At 43.5% G+C, this 20,100-nt stretch overlaps 1 protein-coding gene across 1 annotated transcript in view; it reads right to left on the bottom strand.

Moving 5' to 3' along the window:
• The window catches only part of CSMD1 (CUB and Sushi multiple domains 1), a 1,850,581-nt gene that overhangs the window by 936,355 nt on the left and 894,126 nt on the right, over window positions 1–20,100 (bottom strand). The window contains exon 4 of the mRNA XM_038560546.1: window positions 6,642–6,836. Coding sequence (XP_038416474.1) covers window positions 6,642–6,836 — 195 coding nt within the window. The remainder of the gene's footprint in view (window positions 1–6,641; window positions 6,837–20,100) is intronic.

Below are 20,100 nucleotides of genomic sequence, written 5' to 3'. Positions count from 1 at the left end.
AGAGCTCATCTGAACTCTGAGGGGCACAGGAATTGTGATACTGGATTATAGAGGAGGCAGTCTAATTACAGGCATAATACTTAGCTCTGCAGTGAAAAATATTTACATAGTTATAATAATATGAATATCGTTTATTGCTTTTCAGCCTTTAGACAAATTAAGAAGGACTTAATTATGATTATAACATAAAATATAAATGTTAACAACTTTGATATTGCACAAGTTCTATTATGGCTGAGAGAATACAGCAGGAAGACAGGATCAGAAGACATACCAGTAAGAGGGAGGCTGCCTAAGTGCTTTCTGTTAATGCTGTGTATCCCCTCAGCTCGAGCTGTAACCCCAATAAAGCCTCCCTGGGCCTTTGATTTTTAGGTCTGGCCTTGTTTCTATCATTTCTGGCCCTCAGACATCAATTTTGGGAACAGATGTTGGTGACCACAAAGGGACCGCTAAGACCAGACAGGAAATGCTGGACCTGAACCTCTACGGCCTTGCTAGTGGGGATGCCCAGGCCCCGAGGCCAGAACTAGGAAGCTCCAGGATGCAGGACGGTGCCCCGGCCAGAGGTCCAGGCCAGTCAAGATGAAGCACTTTTTCCTGTTTCTGTCCTTAGCATGCTAGACGCTGAACCTGAGTGGGAACTTTCTCTGTTTAAGTAGGGGCGCTGCCCTGTTTGGAGAAACCAGCATCACTACTCTGGCCATGCTGTGTCACCTTCAGCTTAAACTCTAGCCCCACTAAAGCCTTGCCTGTGCCTTTGGGGTAACAAAAAAAAAAAAAAAAAAAAAAAAAAAAAAAGAAAAGAAAAGAGAAAAAAAAAAGACTGTACTATTTAATTTTTAAGGATGATATACAGAAATTGAAATTAAATTGGGAGAAACAATTGCCCTTTGAATTTGCTACTAGCCCAAGCAGTGGGAAAAGCAAAATATAAGTATAATGGTAAATGGGAGTAAAAGAAGTATCTAATCCTCATAGCAATATGACAATTTATAATTAATTGATTAATTAATTAATTAAGGGCTGTCTGGGTGGCTCAGTGAACCATCTCCCTTTAGCTCAGGTCATGATCTTGGGTTCCTGGGATCCAGCACCACATTGGGTTCCTCCCTCAGCGAGGAATCTGCTTCTCCCTCTGTCCCTCCCTCTGCTTGTGCTCTCTTTCTCTCTCTCTCAAATAAAGTCTTTACAATATTCTTAAAAACTGAAAAAAAAAAAGATTGATAAAAAAGAATAAGGCAAGCAGTTATAGTACTAAAAAACAGTTCAATGTTATCAAAATATCTGTGGCATAAGAGGATGGTAGTTTCAACGGGACGTTTCTTTTCATAGTGATCCCTGCTATACCTTATTTTTTAATTATGAGCATGTACCCCTTATATTAAATTTCATAAAAGGAGGATGACACAATGAATGGTCTTGTTATAATGCCCAAGTCATACATTTACAACCGATGTCAGCACCAGTGAAAGCTCCTTACATTTATTACAGGACTAATACTGCCTTCCCTGCCTACCTCTCAAGGTTGAGAGATACAGCGGGTTCAAGACTTTATGGACTTCAGCATCTTTACAAGTGGGGATTATATAAATACGATTTTAGAGGACTTTCTATTGGAGTTCATAGGAGTTGCGCACCTAACGTGAATACTCCTCTGTGAAGTGAATATATAAAAAAAAAAATAAGTCATTTAGGACAACTTGTAATTGGTAACGTCCAGAGCTTTGACTTCAGGGATCTCAGGTCTGCAATGGCTGTTGATAATTATTTCATGAAACACTTTGCAAACACAAAGTGTTCCATCGTTGAAAGCATCAAGGCTTTCATCATCAAAGGTGATGTTTAGGGAAGCAAGACCATGTATCTCTGGCCGGACTTGACCAGCGTTTGCTTGGAGCTGGCTGGTTTCCAATGGCCTCTGCCCGGTGCAACTGTCCAATCATTTACGTAAAGCATAAACTATAACACGTTGCTAATCTCTCCCAGGCCCAGCATAGCTCACGTCCCCAAATGGCCCTCATTTCTACCTATTCTCCATGTGACTGTCCACGTGGAATAAGGCACTTAAAAATTGAAGTCATGAATCAGGATTTGCAGAGTCTGAGGAGCAGCAGCAAGGAAGTGTCTTAGCCGCCTCATGCTGGGCTAACGTGAGGCGAGGACCACGTCTCCCAGGGGTTGCTTCAGATCACATCACTGTTTCTCATGAAGCAGCATTGTCCCAGTGCTGCTCCTCACCTGCTTCCTTTCTACTTTCTGGACCATGCCATAAATCTGGAGACAGACTGCTGTTCAGCTTCCATTTAAGAAGAGTCCCTTCTCATCTGTATTTTATACCCTATGGCCCTCCAGTGTTCTGGGGACCAAAGTAATTTGTGATATATCTTGGCCCTTCACGCTACAGTCTTTTTGATTTAATAATACAGTAGGGGAAGCATAAAGCAAATGAAGGCGGCACTTAAATTCTGAGCTGAGAGCATCTGTTTTGGTTCTATTTCTCTCCCCCCCGCCCTTTTTAATTTCTCCTCTAAATAGGCACCGTGCCTGCCCACACAGGATACATCTTTGCAAAGACTAAAAGAGACAACAGGAACCATAGGTGTTAATGGGGTGAAATTAAGGAAGTTCTTGATGTTAAGTTGAAAACTCCAAGATCAATGAGGAAGACTGAAATGGGGAGCCTCCAGAATAAGAAACCCTGAAACCTCACCCTGGAAAGAAGTCAATTTGTTGCTGTTATAAGAGGACTTAGAGGAAATCAGTTATAAGCAGAGCGGGCTGGTCTCCAGTTTATTAGGTACTAGTTTTATTGAATACATGGTTCTACCTTCTTTCTTTAAAGAATATCACATGACTCCAGAAATGATACACACCTCTGGGTGTCAATGTTCAGGTTAGATACTGCCACTTGGACTTATACATAAATTTTTCTTTCTTTTTTTTTTTTTTTTTAATTTTTCAACACTAGCAAAAAGTCATCGTAATGGGATCTAGTGGTGTTACCGTTCATAGTGCTATCAAGAAGAATCCTCCAGTGATTCCTGGAACTAAATCACTAGAACACTGGGGAAGCAGAAAATATACTCATTTCATTTTTATAAATTATCTAAGCCCACTTTACTGAAATTCATTTATGTTTCCCCTAGATAGGCCACATCTACACATTTATAAGAATTAGGTCATTGATTTTCTTTATGATTCAGTTATCCAATGGAATGACAAACTGTTGCAGCTTTCAGATTTGTTTCATAAAACAATTATATCTAATTTAATGCCCTTTGAATTTGCTACTAGCCCAAGCAGTGGGAAAAGCAAAATATAAGTATAATATAAGCAAAATATAACTATAAATGTAATCATCTGTAACGAAGGAGACAAAATATTTATGCTGACAAAAATATATTAATATAGTTGGAATTTAATAAATTGGTGACAGACTAAGAATGATTGTTGGGTGTATTATTATATTAACTTTGACTTTATAAGGCTTATAGTCGTGGAATAAATAAAGACCCTTCAATTAAGAAGAAAACTCCTTGGAGAAGAAAGAAGTGGTAGTGGCTACTATTAATATTTACTTCTTGCATTTTCAGGTTGATTAAAGACTCCTTATGGGATACTCGACATCTGTCTATGCCTCTATTAAGTTCTTGACTGTGGGAATCGGGTACAGCAGTAAGGGGAAAGCGCTGTAGACGAGGCTACATTTTAATGTAGAGAGGAATCGAGGAATCGAGGGTCTGGCTACAAAGTCTGTATGACTATGTACTGTCTTCTGGGAGGTTCGAAGCTCCTTCAGGAAGCCATGTTAAGACGTTATGTTCAAATATAAAATAGCAACAAAATAAGCACTATAGACAGAAGGACTTAAAAAAAAAATCCCAAAAGAGGTTACAGTGTAAGAAATGACAGAAATTTGGACTTAAGTGTAAACTTGATAAATCAGCAAGATTTGTGGAGGGCGAAAAGGTGAACTGTGTAACAGAATAAAAACAGCAAAACTTTGGGATTGAGCATGGAGTGATATGTTGGGAAGGAACTCTTTGGGGAAAAAAGTAAACCAAAAACAAGGCCGTGGTGTGTAGGGTTTGCCAATTTCTGTGGTGTAAATGCTCCATCCAGGGCGCCCTCCAGCTCTTGCAGAGCACAGGGGAGCCTACCATCAGCGGCTGGGAGGAGCACCGGCCCCCTGAGCCCTGCAGGACCATTGTACGGGGCAGAAATGCTTTGAGTCTGTGTCAGGGGACACTGGCAGGTGCCATCCGCTGTTCAGTTACACCAAGGTGACCCTGGGACACGTCGGAGCCATGAGGAAGACTTGGCACTTGGCTCCTGTAGCATCAGCCGACGGATCTGGCTGAGAGGGAGGTGGCCAGGGAGCTGGGTGCTGGGAAGAGCCACCCAGGAGGAGGGTGTAGGATGGATGTGGCATTCCTCACATGGAGCTCCTGTAACCAACCTGAGGGGGTCCAGGTAAAAAGAACAAATAACGATAAGGGGACCGAGAGTGGGGACCGAGAGTGGGAACAGAGGTGAACGAAGTTTGAAAAAAAGGAAAAGGTAGCGCGCACAGGGCACAAGAGGCCAAAGTTGCAGGAGCTCCAGTGTTGCCCCGAGTGCAGGGCGCACTGGGGAGGTCAAGGCAGAGGGCATGTATTTGGGACACCTCCTGCCAGTGTCCTTAGGTGGGACCAGCTGGTTGAGGAGATTCAATGACAAAACAAGGCAAATGGAAGGGAGGCCTGATTTTGAGTACACACTGTTGGGCTGGCTGAGAGACAGGGGCACCCACCATGGCGGACATCTCAAATTGGGTCAAAATGGCTGATCTTCCCGCCAAAGCAGCCATGACCACCACATCAACTCCAGTAAATCAAAGCCTAGATTGGAAACTGAAACTTTCCATCCAGGACTTTCCAGCCAGGGACCACCCCCCATCGTCTATACTATCCCTACCCCCAGCCAATCACCTAGGGACATGGTGTTCCCTTGCCTAATTTGGCAAGGGACCCACCCAGATCCAGACCCGGAACCAGTAAGGCTTAAAACCCCCCACACTCCCCAACCCCGGTGCGACTTCCCTGACCCGGGCCACCTCTCCGAGTCATGGAACCTCACCCGGGAGCGCTCCCCATTAAAAGCACTCTCGAACCTACTGCCTGGCTCTGCTGTTTTTTTTATTTCTCCGCTGTTCATTTTGGAAAAAAACTAACACACACCATTCTTTTGACAAAACGGAGAATAATCAGTAGTGATAAGGAAGGGGGAGGGAGAGAGAGACAGAGAGAGGACAGGTTCAGAAACGAGCAGAGGAAATAAGAACTTCTGGAGGAAGCACCAGGAAACGTGGGCAGTAGGATTCCCTCCAGGGTGGGGGAGCCGTTGGACACGCTCCGCCTGAGCCCCACCACCTCCGAGCTAGAACGCCCTGACCCCGTCACACCTCTTAACTTCAGATTCCTCGGCTACAGAATGAGCCTGTGATGAGACACCTGCTTGCACAGGTAGGACACGAAGCAGGTGAAGCGACTGGTCCGGCCCAGCTGCCGGCAGCACCTGCAGAGGTCGCAGGTGGCACTAGCGACAGGTCATCGCGCCCGAATGTAGCACCAGAGAGATCTTAGGACACCACAACGTTGAACAGAAAACACTTTTTTTTTTTTTTTTCTAAAAGGAAAGTGTCCATTAAGTAGCATAGACTGAACGAGAAGCGCACAGGGGACAACACGCTGCTCCGTGAGGTCCTGTGGCCGAGGCTGTGACCTTGTGCCGGCTGTGTGACTAGAAGCCAGACGTGGGTGCGAGTCCTAACGCAGCACGTGCTGCCTATCTCTGGGACCTGCTCAAAATACAAACTTTGATTCTTTATCTGTTAAATGAGTGTTTATGGTTATTATTTTCGTGATTGTGAAGAGCATCGCTGTGATCCGAGTAAAGCCCTCGGCACGCTTTCTGCCCTCTTATTAAGGCCTTAATAGATGTTGGCCACACTTTTAGTTTTGAAAACCTAAGTCGAGTTTCTCTCCGGAAAGTCAGAACTTAAGCATTGCAGTCAGCTCTTCCCTAAAGTTACCGGATCAGTAAAATAAAGTTATGGAAGAAGGTAAAAGTCACAGGGCGTCGGGAAAGTAATCCTAACCTTGCCCCGAATCATGCCGCTGAGCACTTGGATAGGACACAGCCTTTCACGACCACCTTATCTCAAAGTCCTAAGAAATCCCAAAGAGTCCTTAAAAGGGATAATTTAATTAACAATGGTGTTTGTCATTTTTAATGAGAAGATTAAAAAAAATAAAAAAGGAGCCGTCGCATCAAGAAGGATATAAATGCGAACAGTAAAGCCTGGAAGCTGTGACAGCAAGTGATAACATTAGGCGGAAAGGGAATAGAGTCTGAAAAGCAGAATGAAGAAACATTTGGATATTTAAGGACACATCTATGCCTGTTACTGGCTTTCCAGGACCCCCATGGCCTCTTGGGGTACAGGTGACATGACTTCTAGGAACAGAAGGCGCTGGCCTGGCGGGACCCAGCAGGCCGTGAGTTCTCTTCCTTGAGCGGAAGCTGTTAGAGCATCAGCCCCAAGGCCATGTCCACAGTTGGGTCCAGGCCACCGCACCCCCAGCTGTGGTACGTACCCCTGCAAAACGGAGCTGGGAAGTCCCAGGAAGCCCCGTTGCCCGGGCTGACGATGCAGGTCAGGATCGCATGGCCTTCCAAGATGTAGCCAGACAGGCAGCTGTACCGGATCTTGTCTCCTATGTTGAATCTCGTTCCGTGGAGAACTCCCTTCAGGATCTCCCCGGGGTTTCCACACGTGTGGCTAGGTAAAACTATGGAAAGAAAAAAAAAAAAAAAAACAGAAAATTTAAAGATTTTTCTATTGAGATCGAGTTTTAGCACAAAACATGCACCGCGCGCGAATCTATCAGATTAGCAAATTGAGCATAAACATATTTTCATTTTGCCCCCCCCAAAATAAACAGAGACAATGTGTTCATGTTTTAGAATATCTACCGTTCAACCATTTTTAAGGATCCTTCTAGAGTATAAATAGCTACAGTTTGAGAAGAGGGAGAAAATACAGTTGAGAAAATACAGTTCTGCCCGGATTCTGTGTTCTCGACGATGTCTAGGATATTTTTCTAAGGATGCTACTCTAGAGTCTCAGGGAGTTCGCAGCCAGGTAACATGGGAGGAAAAGGTGGACTCAGAAGTTAGGCCCGGATGGATAGTCATGCCAGGGGGACCCAGGCCTGACTCCAGGACCCGCGCTACCAAACACGCGTCGCTAGTCAATGTTTGATCAATGTTTGTTGGGCAAACAACTGAATTAAAGAATAAATTGAGGATTTCGTTCGTTCATCTGTTGGACTTAAGAAAGAAACGCACGACTATTCTATTCCGACGTGGCCGTTGGGCTTCATGCGGTCACGGGGTCTGCTTCCCAGTGAAGTTTTACCCGTTAGTTTTGACAAAGCAAGTCAGTAAGAAAGCCTTGATTCTGGTCTTTCTTGACCTGCTCACTTTTTATGTCGAGAGCGTTCTCTGCCTAATTCGACCACCTGGAAACCTCCTCAACAGGATGCCAGTCCATACTCACAACATGATTTTGATCTTCACCGATTTACCGTTAGGTTACGTGGATCAAGGGGATGATTGCTCGTCGCTGTCGACACTTTCTCTGCTTTAAAGTTAGCATAAGATCAGTAAGAGCTATCATGACGTAGTAAAATAAAGCAAGGAAACTGCCACTTAAAAAAGGAAAAAATTCCCCCCCCCAAAAAAAGCATTTCCAATAAACAAATAATTTTATGTCTTTATCCTTTTAAAAAAAAAATATCATGGCCCTGGGGGGGGGTGGATTTGGATATATACAGAAAGTTAGTGCAAACTCTTGTTTTCTTTGTTTGTAAACTGAGAAAGAAAACTTTCCCAGTGAATAGGGAGAGACTATCTGTGATGTCTAAAATGATTTTTACTACAAAATTACTTATATAGGTATGAACTAAGCTATGTGGAAACACTTAGAAAACAAACACCACAACTTAGGTAGGTAATATTGACATGTTTATGAAATTACTGTGTACATAGTCAAAGTATGCTCAGTTCTAGATTTAAAAAAAATTAGTTTGTGAATCCAGTCTGCAAAAATCTGACAACACGATAGAAAATAATTCTCTATAATCTACAATCTTCTCTTTCATTGAAAAGAAAGTCTGTATTTAACTTCACAAGCACTAAGGCAATAAATCTATTTAAAATCATGTTTAGAAACATGATTTGGCATTTAACCATCTCTGGCTTTTCTAAGGTGGAATGTTTCAGTTCCGTCCTGGAGAGACTCTCGCACTGACCACCCAGGATACCTGCCGGCCAAGAGGCTCTGGGGGCCTGAGAGCCAGAGACAGGGAGGGCAGGGCTGGATTTCTATCACCAATGGGAAAAGAGAGATTGGGGTGGGGAGACATGTACATAGGAATGCTTTTGGTGTTTTCCTTCCTGGTCCCAGAATATTTAGAATATGCAAATCCCTTCTTGCCTTTTTAAAAAATTTTTTTTGGGGGGTGGATCTTTATTATTTGCATTAAGTGGCACAAAGACGTCTTATTAGATGGCATATAAATTCACTTCAGAATGTGTCCAGTTATATTGCTTCCCCAGAGGTAAGAGTTATCAATGTAAATCGATCGAAAATTGTAAACCCTGCTACAGAGAACCATAACACGTGACTGGAAAAACCGCATAAGCCGTTCTGAAAGTTGAATGCGGCTGGTTCAACGTTTCTATCCACTTGTCTATTGAAAAGAGCAAGAAATCATTCTTTTTAAAGATTTTATTTATTTTTTCATGATAGACATAGAGAGAGAGAGACAGAGACCCAGGCAGAGGGAGAAGCAGGCTCCATGCAGGGACCCTGATGTAGGACTCGATCCCGGGACTCCAGGATCAGGTCCTGGGACAAAGGCAGGCGCTGAACCGCTGAGCCACCCAGGGATCCCAAGAAATCATTTTTAACGATTGGCATTAGGACAGATAACATACATGACTTTTGCACTGAAAGACCAGAGCAACAAAAATACACCATGAAGGATCTCATGCGATGTTGCTGCTTGCTGCGTGCGCAAACGTCATCCTGTGTATCTACCTACTACCTGTTTACTATAGGGAAAGAAAAGGGAAGGGGAAGATGTGTAAAACCTAGCTGTGCGTTTGTATCTTTGGGGTAAATCCCCAACAGTGCAATTGCTGGGTCGTAGGGCAGGTCTATTTTTAACTGTTTGAGGAACCTCCACACAGTTTTCCAGAATGCAATGAAACGCCGGGACACCTGCACCCCGATGTTTCTAGCAGCAATGGCCACTATAGCCAAACTGTGGAAGGAGCCTCGGTGTCCAACGAAAGATGAATGGATAAAGAAGATGTGGTTTATGTATACAATGGAATATTACTCAGCTATTAGAAATGACAAATACCCACCATTTGCTTCAACGTGGATGGAACTGGAGGGTATTATGCTGAGTGAAGTAAGTCAGTCGGAGAAGGACAAACATTATATGTTCTCATTCATTTGGGGAATATAAATAATAGTGAAAGGGAAAATAAGGGAAGGGAGAAGAAATGTGTGGGAAATATCAGAAAGGGAGACAGAACGTAAAGACTGCTAACTCTGGGAAACGAACTAGGGGTGGTAGAAGGGGAGGAGGGCGGGGGGTGGGAGTGAATGGGTGACGGGCACTGGGTATTATTCTGTATGTTAGTAAATTGAACACCAATAAAAAAAATAATAAATTAAAAAAAAAAAAAAAAAAAAAAAAACCTAGCTGTGCAGTCATTGCTAGGGAGTGTGGAATTGCATGAGCTTTGAAATGAATAAGGGGGGAAAAATCTTTCCTAAAAAAAAAGATCTCCCAAAAGTAGTCCTCTGGGGGGAAAAAAAAAAATCCATGCCTTAAAATTTTTAAGAGTTGAATGCAGTATTTGGAAACAACTGATGGGATTCAGAAAGAAAAATAATTTTGGCCATTCTAGGTCACCAGGCTAGGGAAGCTATCTGTAATGTAATAGAATGTAGATGTGGAAAGTGATGCCCCCCCCCTCCCCCAGGAAACAGCAGGAAAGGGAGGGCGCGCCGGGCCTACAGTGCACATCGCCTCTCGAACAGTGAAGATGATGTAAAGGATCTTTGCGACGTGCAGTTGCAGGCTCCCAGGGAGGGCTGGTGTCACGCACGCCCGTCAAAGCCCTGGGCAGAGACAGGAACCTGTTTCTGGGCTACCCCAGACTCCTTGTCTTCTGTCAACTGTTCCCTGACATCTTAGACTGATATAAACATCTTTTTTTGTTCTTCTCTACAGAGTTCGTCTTCATTTTAACATCTTGACAATCACATTCAAGTTCAGAAAATGTTCACTCAACACTTAAGGTTGCAAGGCTTTGTTTTCAACCGACAACAAAACGGAATGGAAAGAGAAGTGGATTGAAGACTCATCTTTTGCTCTTTTTTTTTTTTTTTTTTTTTTTTTTTTTTTATTTATTTGTGATAGTCACAGAGAGAGAGAGAGAATGAGGCAGAGACACAGGCAGAGGGAGAAGCAGGCTCCATGCACCAGGAGCCCGACGTGGGATTCGATCCCGGGTCTCCAGGACCGCGCCCTGGGCCAAAGGCAGGCGCCAAACCGCTGCGCCACCCAGGGATCCCCTCATCTTTTGCTCTTATTAGCTCTGTTAACCTACTAAAAATGTGTTCTCTTCAGTATTTATTTCACAGGGGACAACGTGAGGATTGAAGGAGACAATGCGAGGCTCAAAATACCCGCTCGTGTGACTCTCATTGGGCTGCGCTGCAACCACCTGCTCGGAGTTCAGACCTTGGATTGCCCTTCCATCCATGTCTACATGGTTCTAGAATAACATCTAGCTCTCGGCAGGAACTCAACCAATTAGTAAATATGAATATTAATATAAAGTATCTCATGTATTCTTCTAGATATAAGATTCATAGCATTTGTAGCTTGATGGGAACGGACAAAAGCTAATGAGTTTTCAAGAACTGACTGAATTAAGTGACATTTCAGAAACAACAACAAATTGTTACTTTAAAACACTTTTTGCCACATTTAACTAAAAAACGTAAATGGGACTCTGAGAGTTAAAACGAATTAACATTTTTTAAGGCAAAATATCTTACCACATGGGAAAAAGTGATTAAAATCACCACTTGGTAGGACAAAGTTATAAATTTATAATTAACATTTTTTAAAGCAAAATAACTTTACACATAGGAGAAAGTGATTAAAAACTGACTTAAAATTTCAAGTCACTGGTTGGTAGGACAAAGTTATAAATTTATGATTTGGGGAATGGGGATTTTTATTGTCAATCAACGTGATTTTAGAAAAAAAAAACAATACTAAAATAATAATGTGAACATTGTCAACAAATAGAAATAACTGAGGATGAATGAAAATATTCTCTTCCAGTTGCAAATGACAAAATGGTAAAAATGTGCACATTATAAAAGCATTATCTAAATCATTTAAACGGTATCAAAATACCCTAAATTCTGAAAGATGGATGAAAATAATTATAGGTCTACGCAAAGATTTAAGACAAAGACATGTAAAACTTGCCAACACACAAAAATCCAGGGGCTGGGAAAAACTAATTTAAAATAAACGCAACCCGAATGGCATTTCTGCCAATTTCATTTTAACTAATTTTTTACCCAGTTTCCCTGAAAATAGTGAATGTCCCTTTGTGTCTCCCATGGTAATGAGTACACATTAAGTATTTAGTAAATACTTATTGAATTGACTTGAACTCTAATTTTAATTCCCTTAAATCCTTTCTTGAAGTAATTTGCACTCTTTCCCATGGATGCTTCAAGAAAGAAATTCTTATTTGGGTAATGGGAATTCAGCACCCATTGCATACATTTGGTAATGGGAAAGGCTTTCTTGAAAGGAGCTCTGGGCACAGTTCCTCCTTCTCAGGGCAGGTCTCATTCCACCAGACCGCGTGAAGCCAAGTCTGTGCACCCAGGGCTTGAAACACAGGCTGCCATTCTCACTACACTCACGGAAACTCCCTCCGTAATGCATTTGATTTGGCAAGTGCGTGTGGTCGCAGCTCAGGGCCTTCATTCGGCTCTCACATCAACCTTTACCCTGACTGTTTAAGTGATGAAATGGATGTCATATCCTATCCGTTTCCAGGAGAGGAGCAAAAGCACAATGCTGAAATAAAACACAGCATTCATATTCATTATGAATGGGACAAAAGGCTAGTGCACAGAAGTTTCAAATTCATCAGAGGAGAGGTAGCATTTTTCACAGCTCGTGCACAATCAATGAAATGTCACTGGGCGTGATCGTTTGGAAACGGGGTCCCAGAGGGTGTATGTCAGACGATTTGTTTACAGTTTGTCTTTCTGGGAGTCTCTCTGCAGCTCAAGGAAATAAAACTTCCAATACCCACATGACATACAACACTTCAAGTGTGAACTAAGGAGATGAGACGTGTGTGTCCACGGACCGTTTGCCCTGTGCCCCCTCCCGCAACCTCGGGGAAGGATTAGAAAAATAGGGTCATCTAATTTCCAGGAACACTTTAAAAGTTAGATTTTCAAGTCTTGACATCGGGCGTCTATTCTTGGTATGACTCTCTAAATCATGGACGGTTGCCGAAACAAGAGGATGGAGAGAGAGGCAGGGACGTGAGAAAGACCAGGAGGATGGCTCAGTAGGCAGCAAGAACGTAACGCCTTCTTTTCCAGAGTCACTTTCTTCATGGTGGAGAAACACTGAGGGGAAATGCTGCATGAACACTAGGACTTTGACAAGTGACAGTAGCTATAGCAGTGAATGAAGAGACGACGTGAGTTTTATGTGTATCTCAAGGTGAAAACTGGTAAGATTTGGCCAAATTAGAAAGGAAAATTCATCTCTAAGGGAAGCAGTTGTAGCAAGTGACCATAGATCAATACAAGGACAGTGCAGACATCTCAGTTTGTGTCTTGAAAGGGGGGATGACAAGTAAAACCTACAGATGGTGTGTGTGAAATCTAAAGGAAATAATGCAGTTTGAAGAGTTAGCAGGAAGTCTGAAACAGATGAGAGATCAATATACATTCATGATTCTTATTTTCCCAGTTCTAAAGCATCATGGGAGTTTGAGGAAAATAGTAGAAATTTACAAGTATACAGCGCTTCTAATATATACCAGCGTCAGAAACAATAGAACTAGAAAACGTCTTTGGGAACCAATATTGTCATTACAATGGGAAGCCAAGGAAAAAGACATCCTCGTTCTATTGTTAGTCATGTTAATTCTACTTTATTATTCCTGCTTTATTATAATAGTAATACAGCACAAACCATGAGCTAGACACTGCTTTAAATGCTTTGTGTACATTAACAGTATGTAAGAAGTACTATTATTATCCTATTTTTATAGAGGAAGATACTGTGGCACAGAGAAGTTAATTTCTCCATAGCCACCCAACTGGCAAGTACTAATGGTAGGATCCAGAATCTCTACTCTTCGGCCCTACAATAAACTTTCTTATGAACATGTCAACATCAAAAGAAATAGTATAGATGAAATGTCTTCAAATCTGTACTGATCTCTCAGGGAGCTTTGCTTGATATAATAATGTGAGTGATTAGATAACTTTCTGCAATGGATCCTTTCATGGTCTTCGTTTTTCCTTTCTCTTTTTAGAGTCGGGCTCAATATCCACCATGGAGCTCAACACGGGGCTCAAACTCAGGACCGCAAGATCCAGACCAGAGCTGAAATCGAGTCAGACACTCAACCGAGTCATCCAGGTGCCCCTCATGGTCTATTTTTAAGTCAAAGGCAGATGTTGTCTAAATGGTACTAATCTGGAGCTAATCTGGGCCTTTGCCATCCCAAACAACACAGGTATTAATCCAGGTACAAGTTACTGCAAATCTGACAAAAATATTTCAGTGAAAAATGAAGAGTTACCTATTGAGGAGGAAGCAGCAACTTTAGGAAGAATTTATAGATGGTGACCATCTGTAGACAATACACAAATATGACCATGATAGCCAATGATGCAATATAATAAATTTCTTTTTTTTCTTTTTTTTAATTTTTATTTATTTATGATAGTCAGAGAGAGAGAGAGAGAGTATAATAATTTCATTCTGAACATTTATGATCTTTATTTTAAGATCTGTGGAGTGTGTCCATGGAACAAGGAAAGAAGTACCAGAGAAGTTGCTAAGTTTCTCCTGACTGGAGGAGTTGCAGTGGACGCAGCTGAAGGAAAAGAGGTCAGGATGACAGGGTCAAAGCTTCTGGAATGACCAAAATTAAGGAGTTGGGCAATCCTTCAACTCAATAGAAAAATGACCAAAAGTTAAGAGTCAGACCAAACAGAGAGCCCAGGAGTCAAGCTGAGAAACAGTCATGGACACATGGATGCCTGGTAATATCAAAGGTTGAAAATGCATCATCATAAGTGATGGACGTACAGAAAGAGCAATAAGGAAACAGCACAAGATGTACTTCTCAGTTGTCATGGAATTGTCAAAAAGGAAATCTACATTAAATTTATCAGGTAAATTTACAGACATGGTCACTAACTTATAAATCATCATTGTGACCGTTTTTCTTTCTTCTTCCCAAAGTGAGGCTTATGTTCAACAAACGGATGTTCAGTTGATTACAAGTGTCTCAATATTTATGTAAAGATAAGGTGAAAGTAGCTCTAAAACCTGCAAAGGGAATTTAAACAAATATGATCACAAGTCCTCTTCCATGTTCCCTTAATGAGAGCAAGGTAACTAGCAACAACTCAAAAACTGCTCAGAATGACCTTTGCCCTATGCCAAATACCACTCTGCCAGCTAATGCATGATATTCATGTAATGAGGATAACATATCCATTCCAGAGGTTAATAACACACTAAATACCATGAGGGGTGGTTAACAAATTCAATTAAGTTGATTTTAGGAAATGGCTCCAAACTCGTTCTCAGTCACGGCTCATTTAGTAATTCAAATAAAGGAGGTTTAAAAACTCACTAGAAGACTTCCTCTTTTGACTAAGCTGGGGTATCCAGGGTTGGGTTTACCCCATTGCCTTAATCAAATTAAAGAAAAACATAGTCAAAATTTATAGGGAAAAAAATGGCTCTCCAAGCACTGGACATGACACAGTGCTGGAACATGATCCCTGAGGGGGACTTGCCTGCCCAAGGCACAGACACGGACAGCCAGGCTGACCCGGAAGTCTCCCTGAATGAAGACACAGAGGCCAAGGAAGCCAATAGTCACAGATGGAGGGAGGACCCCAGAGACCAGCAGAGGATCCTGCTGCATACCAGGTGAGCACTGACCCACCTATGTATGGACAATTACTCAAGGCTAGTGAAGGAATGACCAACAGATCACAGGCAACGGTGCCCAGAGTTCTTACAGAATGGAGCACACTGCCTGTTCCCAGCAGCCAGAGCAGAACTCTTCATCACTCGCTGGGCAGAGAACAGAGTACTGAGAAGCCTGGAGCCTCAGGTGTGGGGGAGAAGATCACTCCAGAGGAAGTGCTGCGTAGGTCACTCTTTAGAAATCTTACAAGCACAAGTTCAGGGTAGGGTGAGGCTGGTGAGGTGCCAACACTCCCTATCTGGGTCACGCAACCGCAGGTCCACAACCTCTACAGACCTTAGGGGAGTGACCATCTATTTAAATAGTCGCCCCAGACTCTAGACTTCCCTCACCCTTCATCCAGCCTTCAAAAGCAAGCTCTGTAAGAACCAGACAGTTCCAAGAAATTTAACTACATCCAAAAAGAAAGCTCAAGCCTATTTTGGGGAATACAGAAATATCCCACACCCAGCAAAGTAAGTGTCACCAGGTCTGGTGTTCAATCAAGAAATACTAAGCTTGGGGATTCCTGGGTGGCTCAGCGGTTTGGCGCCTGCCTTTGGCCCAGGGCGTGATCCTGGAGTCCCGGGATCAAGTCCTGCATCGGGCTCCCTGCATGGAGCCTGCTTCTCCCTCTGCCTGTGTCTCTTCCTCTCTCTATGTCTATCATAAATAAATAAATAAATAAATAAATAAATAAATAAATAAATAAAGCTATCTTAAAAAAAAAAAAAAAAAGAAATACTAAGCTTACAAACAACCAGGAAAATATGATCCATAATGAGGAAAAGATATTTTTAAATTAGCCAGAAGTGACACAGGTGGTTCAATTAGCAGGTGACATTAAAACAGGTATCATACTTGTATCCCATGTGTTCAAACAAGTAAAGACTGGACACGTTAACTAAACACAGGAAAGAAAAGCAGGTAGAGGAGACAGTGAGATTGAAGAATAAAATCAATGTCTCGCTGACTTCAAGAAACACACCTGAGATTTAAAGACACAAGTAAATAAAAGGGAAATGACGGGAAGCAGAACCAAAAGAGCAGTAGCATTCATCAAAAGCACTGTCAGGTTGCTAAGCTAATATCATACTCAACAGTTTTAATGCAAAGACTATTACCAGGAATGAAGAGGCTTATTTCATGATGAACGAAAGGGGAACGTAGCAATCCTAAACATGTATGCGCTTAATAACAAAGCTCCAAAGCCCATGAAGTAAATACAGATAGAACTGCAAGAAGCACAATGCGCAAAACCAAATTACGGCTGGAGATTTCCACACAAGTCTCGTGATTGAAAGAGCGAGCATACAGAAAATCAGTCGGGACATGGCAGGCTTGCACAGCCCTTGCAATCACCTTCCAATTAATTAATGCTTCAAGGAAGAAGTCACAAGGGATATTTGGAAATATTCGAACGGGCTGGAAAGGTAAAACAGCAAACTGCAGTTGTGAGATGCATCAAAAACCATGCTGAGATGGAAATTTATAGCATTCAGCATGTATAACCTAAAAGAAGAAAGATGTCAAACAAATCTCTCAGGCCTCCATCAGGAATAAGTGGAGAAGAGAAAGCCAAAGGAATAAACATCGATGACGAAAATGGACATTATTCCTCAATAATGCTGTTAAAAGATCATGCCCATGTGTTTCATGTCACCTCCCCCAAGAAGGCCTCACTGCGTCTCAATTCCTGATTAGTGATGAGGTTGCAAGTGGGAAGAGGTGATAAATCCTGCTCCAGAGGTGGCTCGTGGTCTGGGAGGTCGTGCACGGATACACACGTGACTACAGCACAGGGTCCTCGGAATCCATGCAGAACCTTGTACAAAGTCCCATGAGAGGAAGACAAAGCTGTGAAGGCCTGAACAAAGGAAGAGACTCTATGTCCATCTCGAACAGACTTCTAGAAAGGCCAATCATGAAGCATGGAAGCAGGAGACTCTTTAGAGGCTATCGTTAATCCTCATAACTTTCCAAAAGAGGCATTATTCCAGCTGTGTGTGCAGAGGAGGTGAGACCAGAGGGGTTGGGGAATTTGGCTGAGGGATCACAGGTGAACCCACACCTCGGTGAACCCTAGGATACAACCATGTCACAATGGTGTTGATATAATTGGAAAGCTTTTAAGTAGAAAAAATAATGTTAGAAATAATTCAGGGATGGGACACCTGGGGGAGCTCAGCGGTGAAGCGTCTGCCTTCGGCTCAGGGCGTGACCCCGGGGTCCGGAGATCGAGTCCCATGTTGGGCTCCCTGCATGGAGCCTGCTTCTCCCTCTGCCGGTGTCTCTGCCTCTTGGTGTATCTCTCATGAATAAATAAATACAATCTTAAAAAAAATAATTTGGGGATAGTTTAATACAAAGAACAAAAAAACAAAGAAAAACAAAGCTGAAAAACCATGACTGTGTTCTCGTTGTCTCTATCTCACTCTCTGTCTCGCTCTGCGATATCCTATTTTTCTTTCCCGTCTTGACAGCAACAAACACAATGAGAGGGAGGATGACTCATCCGTCATAAAGTTGAAGATTCTGCACAGCAGCAAGCATCTCTAACGTATGTAGGTTCTGATGTCTCTCTCAAAACTTCCCCCAAACGGGAACATGTGAACACCGAGGGGGAATCTGGGAAAGCGTCTTTGAAAATTGAGGTGAGATTTAAAGATTAAGCAGAGTGCAGTTCGCATTGCCTTAGCAGGACGCCATCTGAAGGGCACCGACGGAGACCCCCACCCGGCTCTCCGACATCCCGAGTCTGTGGTCCTTGACCAGAGGAGACACGGCTTGCTGGGACCGCAGGGCCACCTCTCGGGGGCCAGTGGCCCGTCTGGAGCAGGGAAGGGAGGGCCGGGGACCAGGCAGCGTGGCTTCGCTGTGGTTCTATGCTGAGGAGCTGAGTCCTGGAGCAGGCCTTGACCCAGGCCTCCTCTTTCTCCAGGGTCGTGAGCAAAGCTGCAGGCTGCTTCCCGGGAGCAACTGCAGACTCGGAGCACTGGGTGCCGACGCTTACCTGGCAGGGCTTGCAGGACACACCTGGCCAGGCGGGCAGCAAGCAGTCGTCAGCGCAGTCATGTCAAAGGCCTCAGCCCATCCCCGGCAGCCCAGGGCCCACCATTGGCCCAGCGTCGCCTCCCATTAAGGGGAGCTAGATGCGGGCTGCTCCCTGGATGGGGCCTCCTGAGACCAGGCACCTCTTGGACCTGCGATCCATTCCTGGATCCATTCCTCGGCCAGAAGCTCCCAGCCGCTGACCCCCACGCCCCGGGGATTAAAGAAAATTAAAATTTTGGGCTTTTTTTTTTTTTTTTTTTAATTTCACCATGGGATCTGAGACCAGCCACATTCAACATCGAGAGTTAAGGGTTTTTTTACTTCCCATGTTTTACGGTGAACTACCTCCAGGCTTATAGGAAAAGCTGCGACGGGAATAGTGCAGGGCATGGTCTGCAGGTGACAAGAGGCGGTGGGGGAGAAGGGAGCGTGCCCCGCGCCAGGTGCCCTTCATGGCCACCAGGCTGCGTGTGCACGGTCTGTAGCCCTGACTTGCTTGGAATAGAGATGGAGACCCCCGTCATCCGTCATCCGTCATCGTTTCCAAGTTTCCTCAAGGAAGAGTAGCCGACGGAACGACTGTCAGCCGTACGGGGTGTGAGCCCATGAAGCGTTTCAGGCCGCTCCACTTTCTCAGGTGCTGCTGCCTTGGTGCTGATCACGGGAAGCGACAGCCAGGGCGGGAAGCCAAGGGGCTGGGAGCAGCCTGCCGAGCTCCCGAGGCCTGAGTCACAACGTGGAGCAGAGGGGGAGGGAAGCCAGCGGGCCTGCGGGTGGCAGGTGCACAAGGGCGCCGGCCCAGAGCCCGCGGCCACCTGTTCAGAGGAGCCTCCAGGCTGCACACGGACGGAGGGGCAGGGACGGAGGGGCAGGGACGGAGGGGCAGACGGCAAGCTGCCGGAAGACTATAGCAGGGAGGATGCTAGCGAGAGAAGCCGGCCCTCAAAGCAGTAACCGCAAGATCCACAGACTAACATAAGTCACGAGAACACAAGTGACCTATAAAACACAGAGACGGGATCACGTACATGCAGGTGAGGTCCAGACGTGCTAAGAGTCAGCTTCCTTCATCAGCCTTTCTCCCTTCCAGGCTCTGGGCATTGCCTTATCGCCTTTTTAATTTCTTAAATTAGGACCCTCCTGCCTGTACTCACGTACACGCGAACACACACATTCCGTGTGAATTGCATTAAAAATAGACATTGGAGTCCTTCGAATCAAGCGTATGAAATTCCCGTTTGAGAAAAACAGATACTTTAAAGCAACGGTTCCATAATTTTATTTAGATAGGAAGTTTGGGTTTCATGAGGATTAAACTACAAAATCACTTCTAACGTTAAGACATTTGTGTAGAGAATAATAAAAGGGGCTTAACAATGTATAAAGCCATGTGGCATTATATGTTATTTCTAATTAATGAATTCTTGGCTGCCACTCAGTCCAACCCGATTTAATTTTTCTTTTATGTGCTGGCCATTACCTTCTAAAAATAGTCTTAAATTAAAGTTATGGACATAAGCAGTTTCAGCTTACCAGGCGTTAGTATATTACTAATTTATGATTTCATATTCATTTGAACCTAAAAGCTCTTTTCATGATTGAATTCATATTAATAGCTCAAGCTTTATTAAAAAGAGCATC

The sequence above is a fragment of the Canis lupus genome, chromosome 16 (genome assembly GCF_011100685.1).
Source record: "Canis lupus familiaris isolate Mischka breed German Shepherd chromosome 16, alternate assembly UU_Cfam_GSD_1.0, whole genome shotgun sequence".
Lineage (NCBI taxonomy): Eukaryota > Metazoa > Chordata > Mammalia > Carnivora > Canidae > Canis > Canis lupus.
The sequence above is the reverse complement of the archived record's forward strand: the minus strand, read 5'-3'. Positions and strand labels throughout refer to the sequence as shown.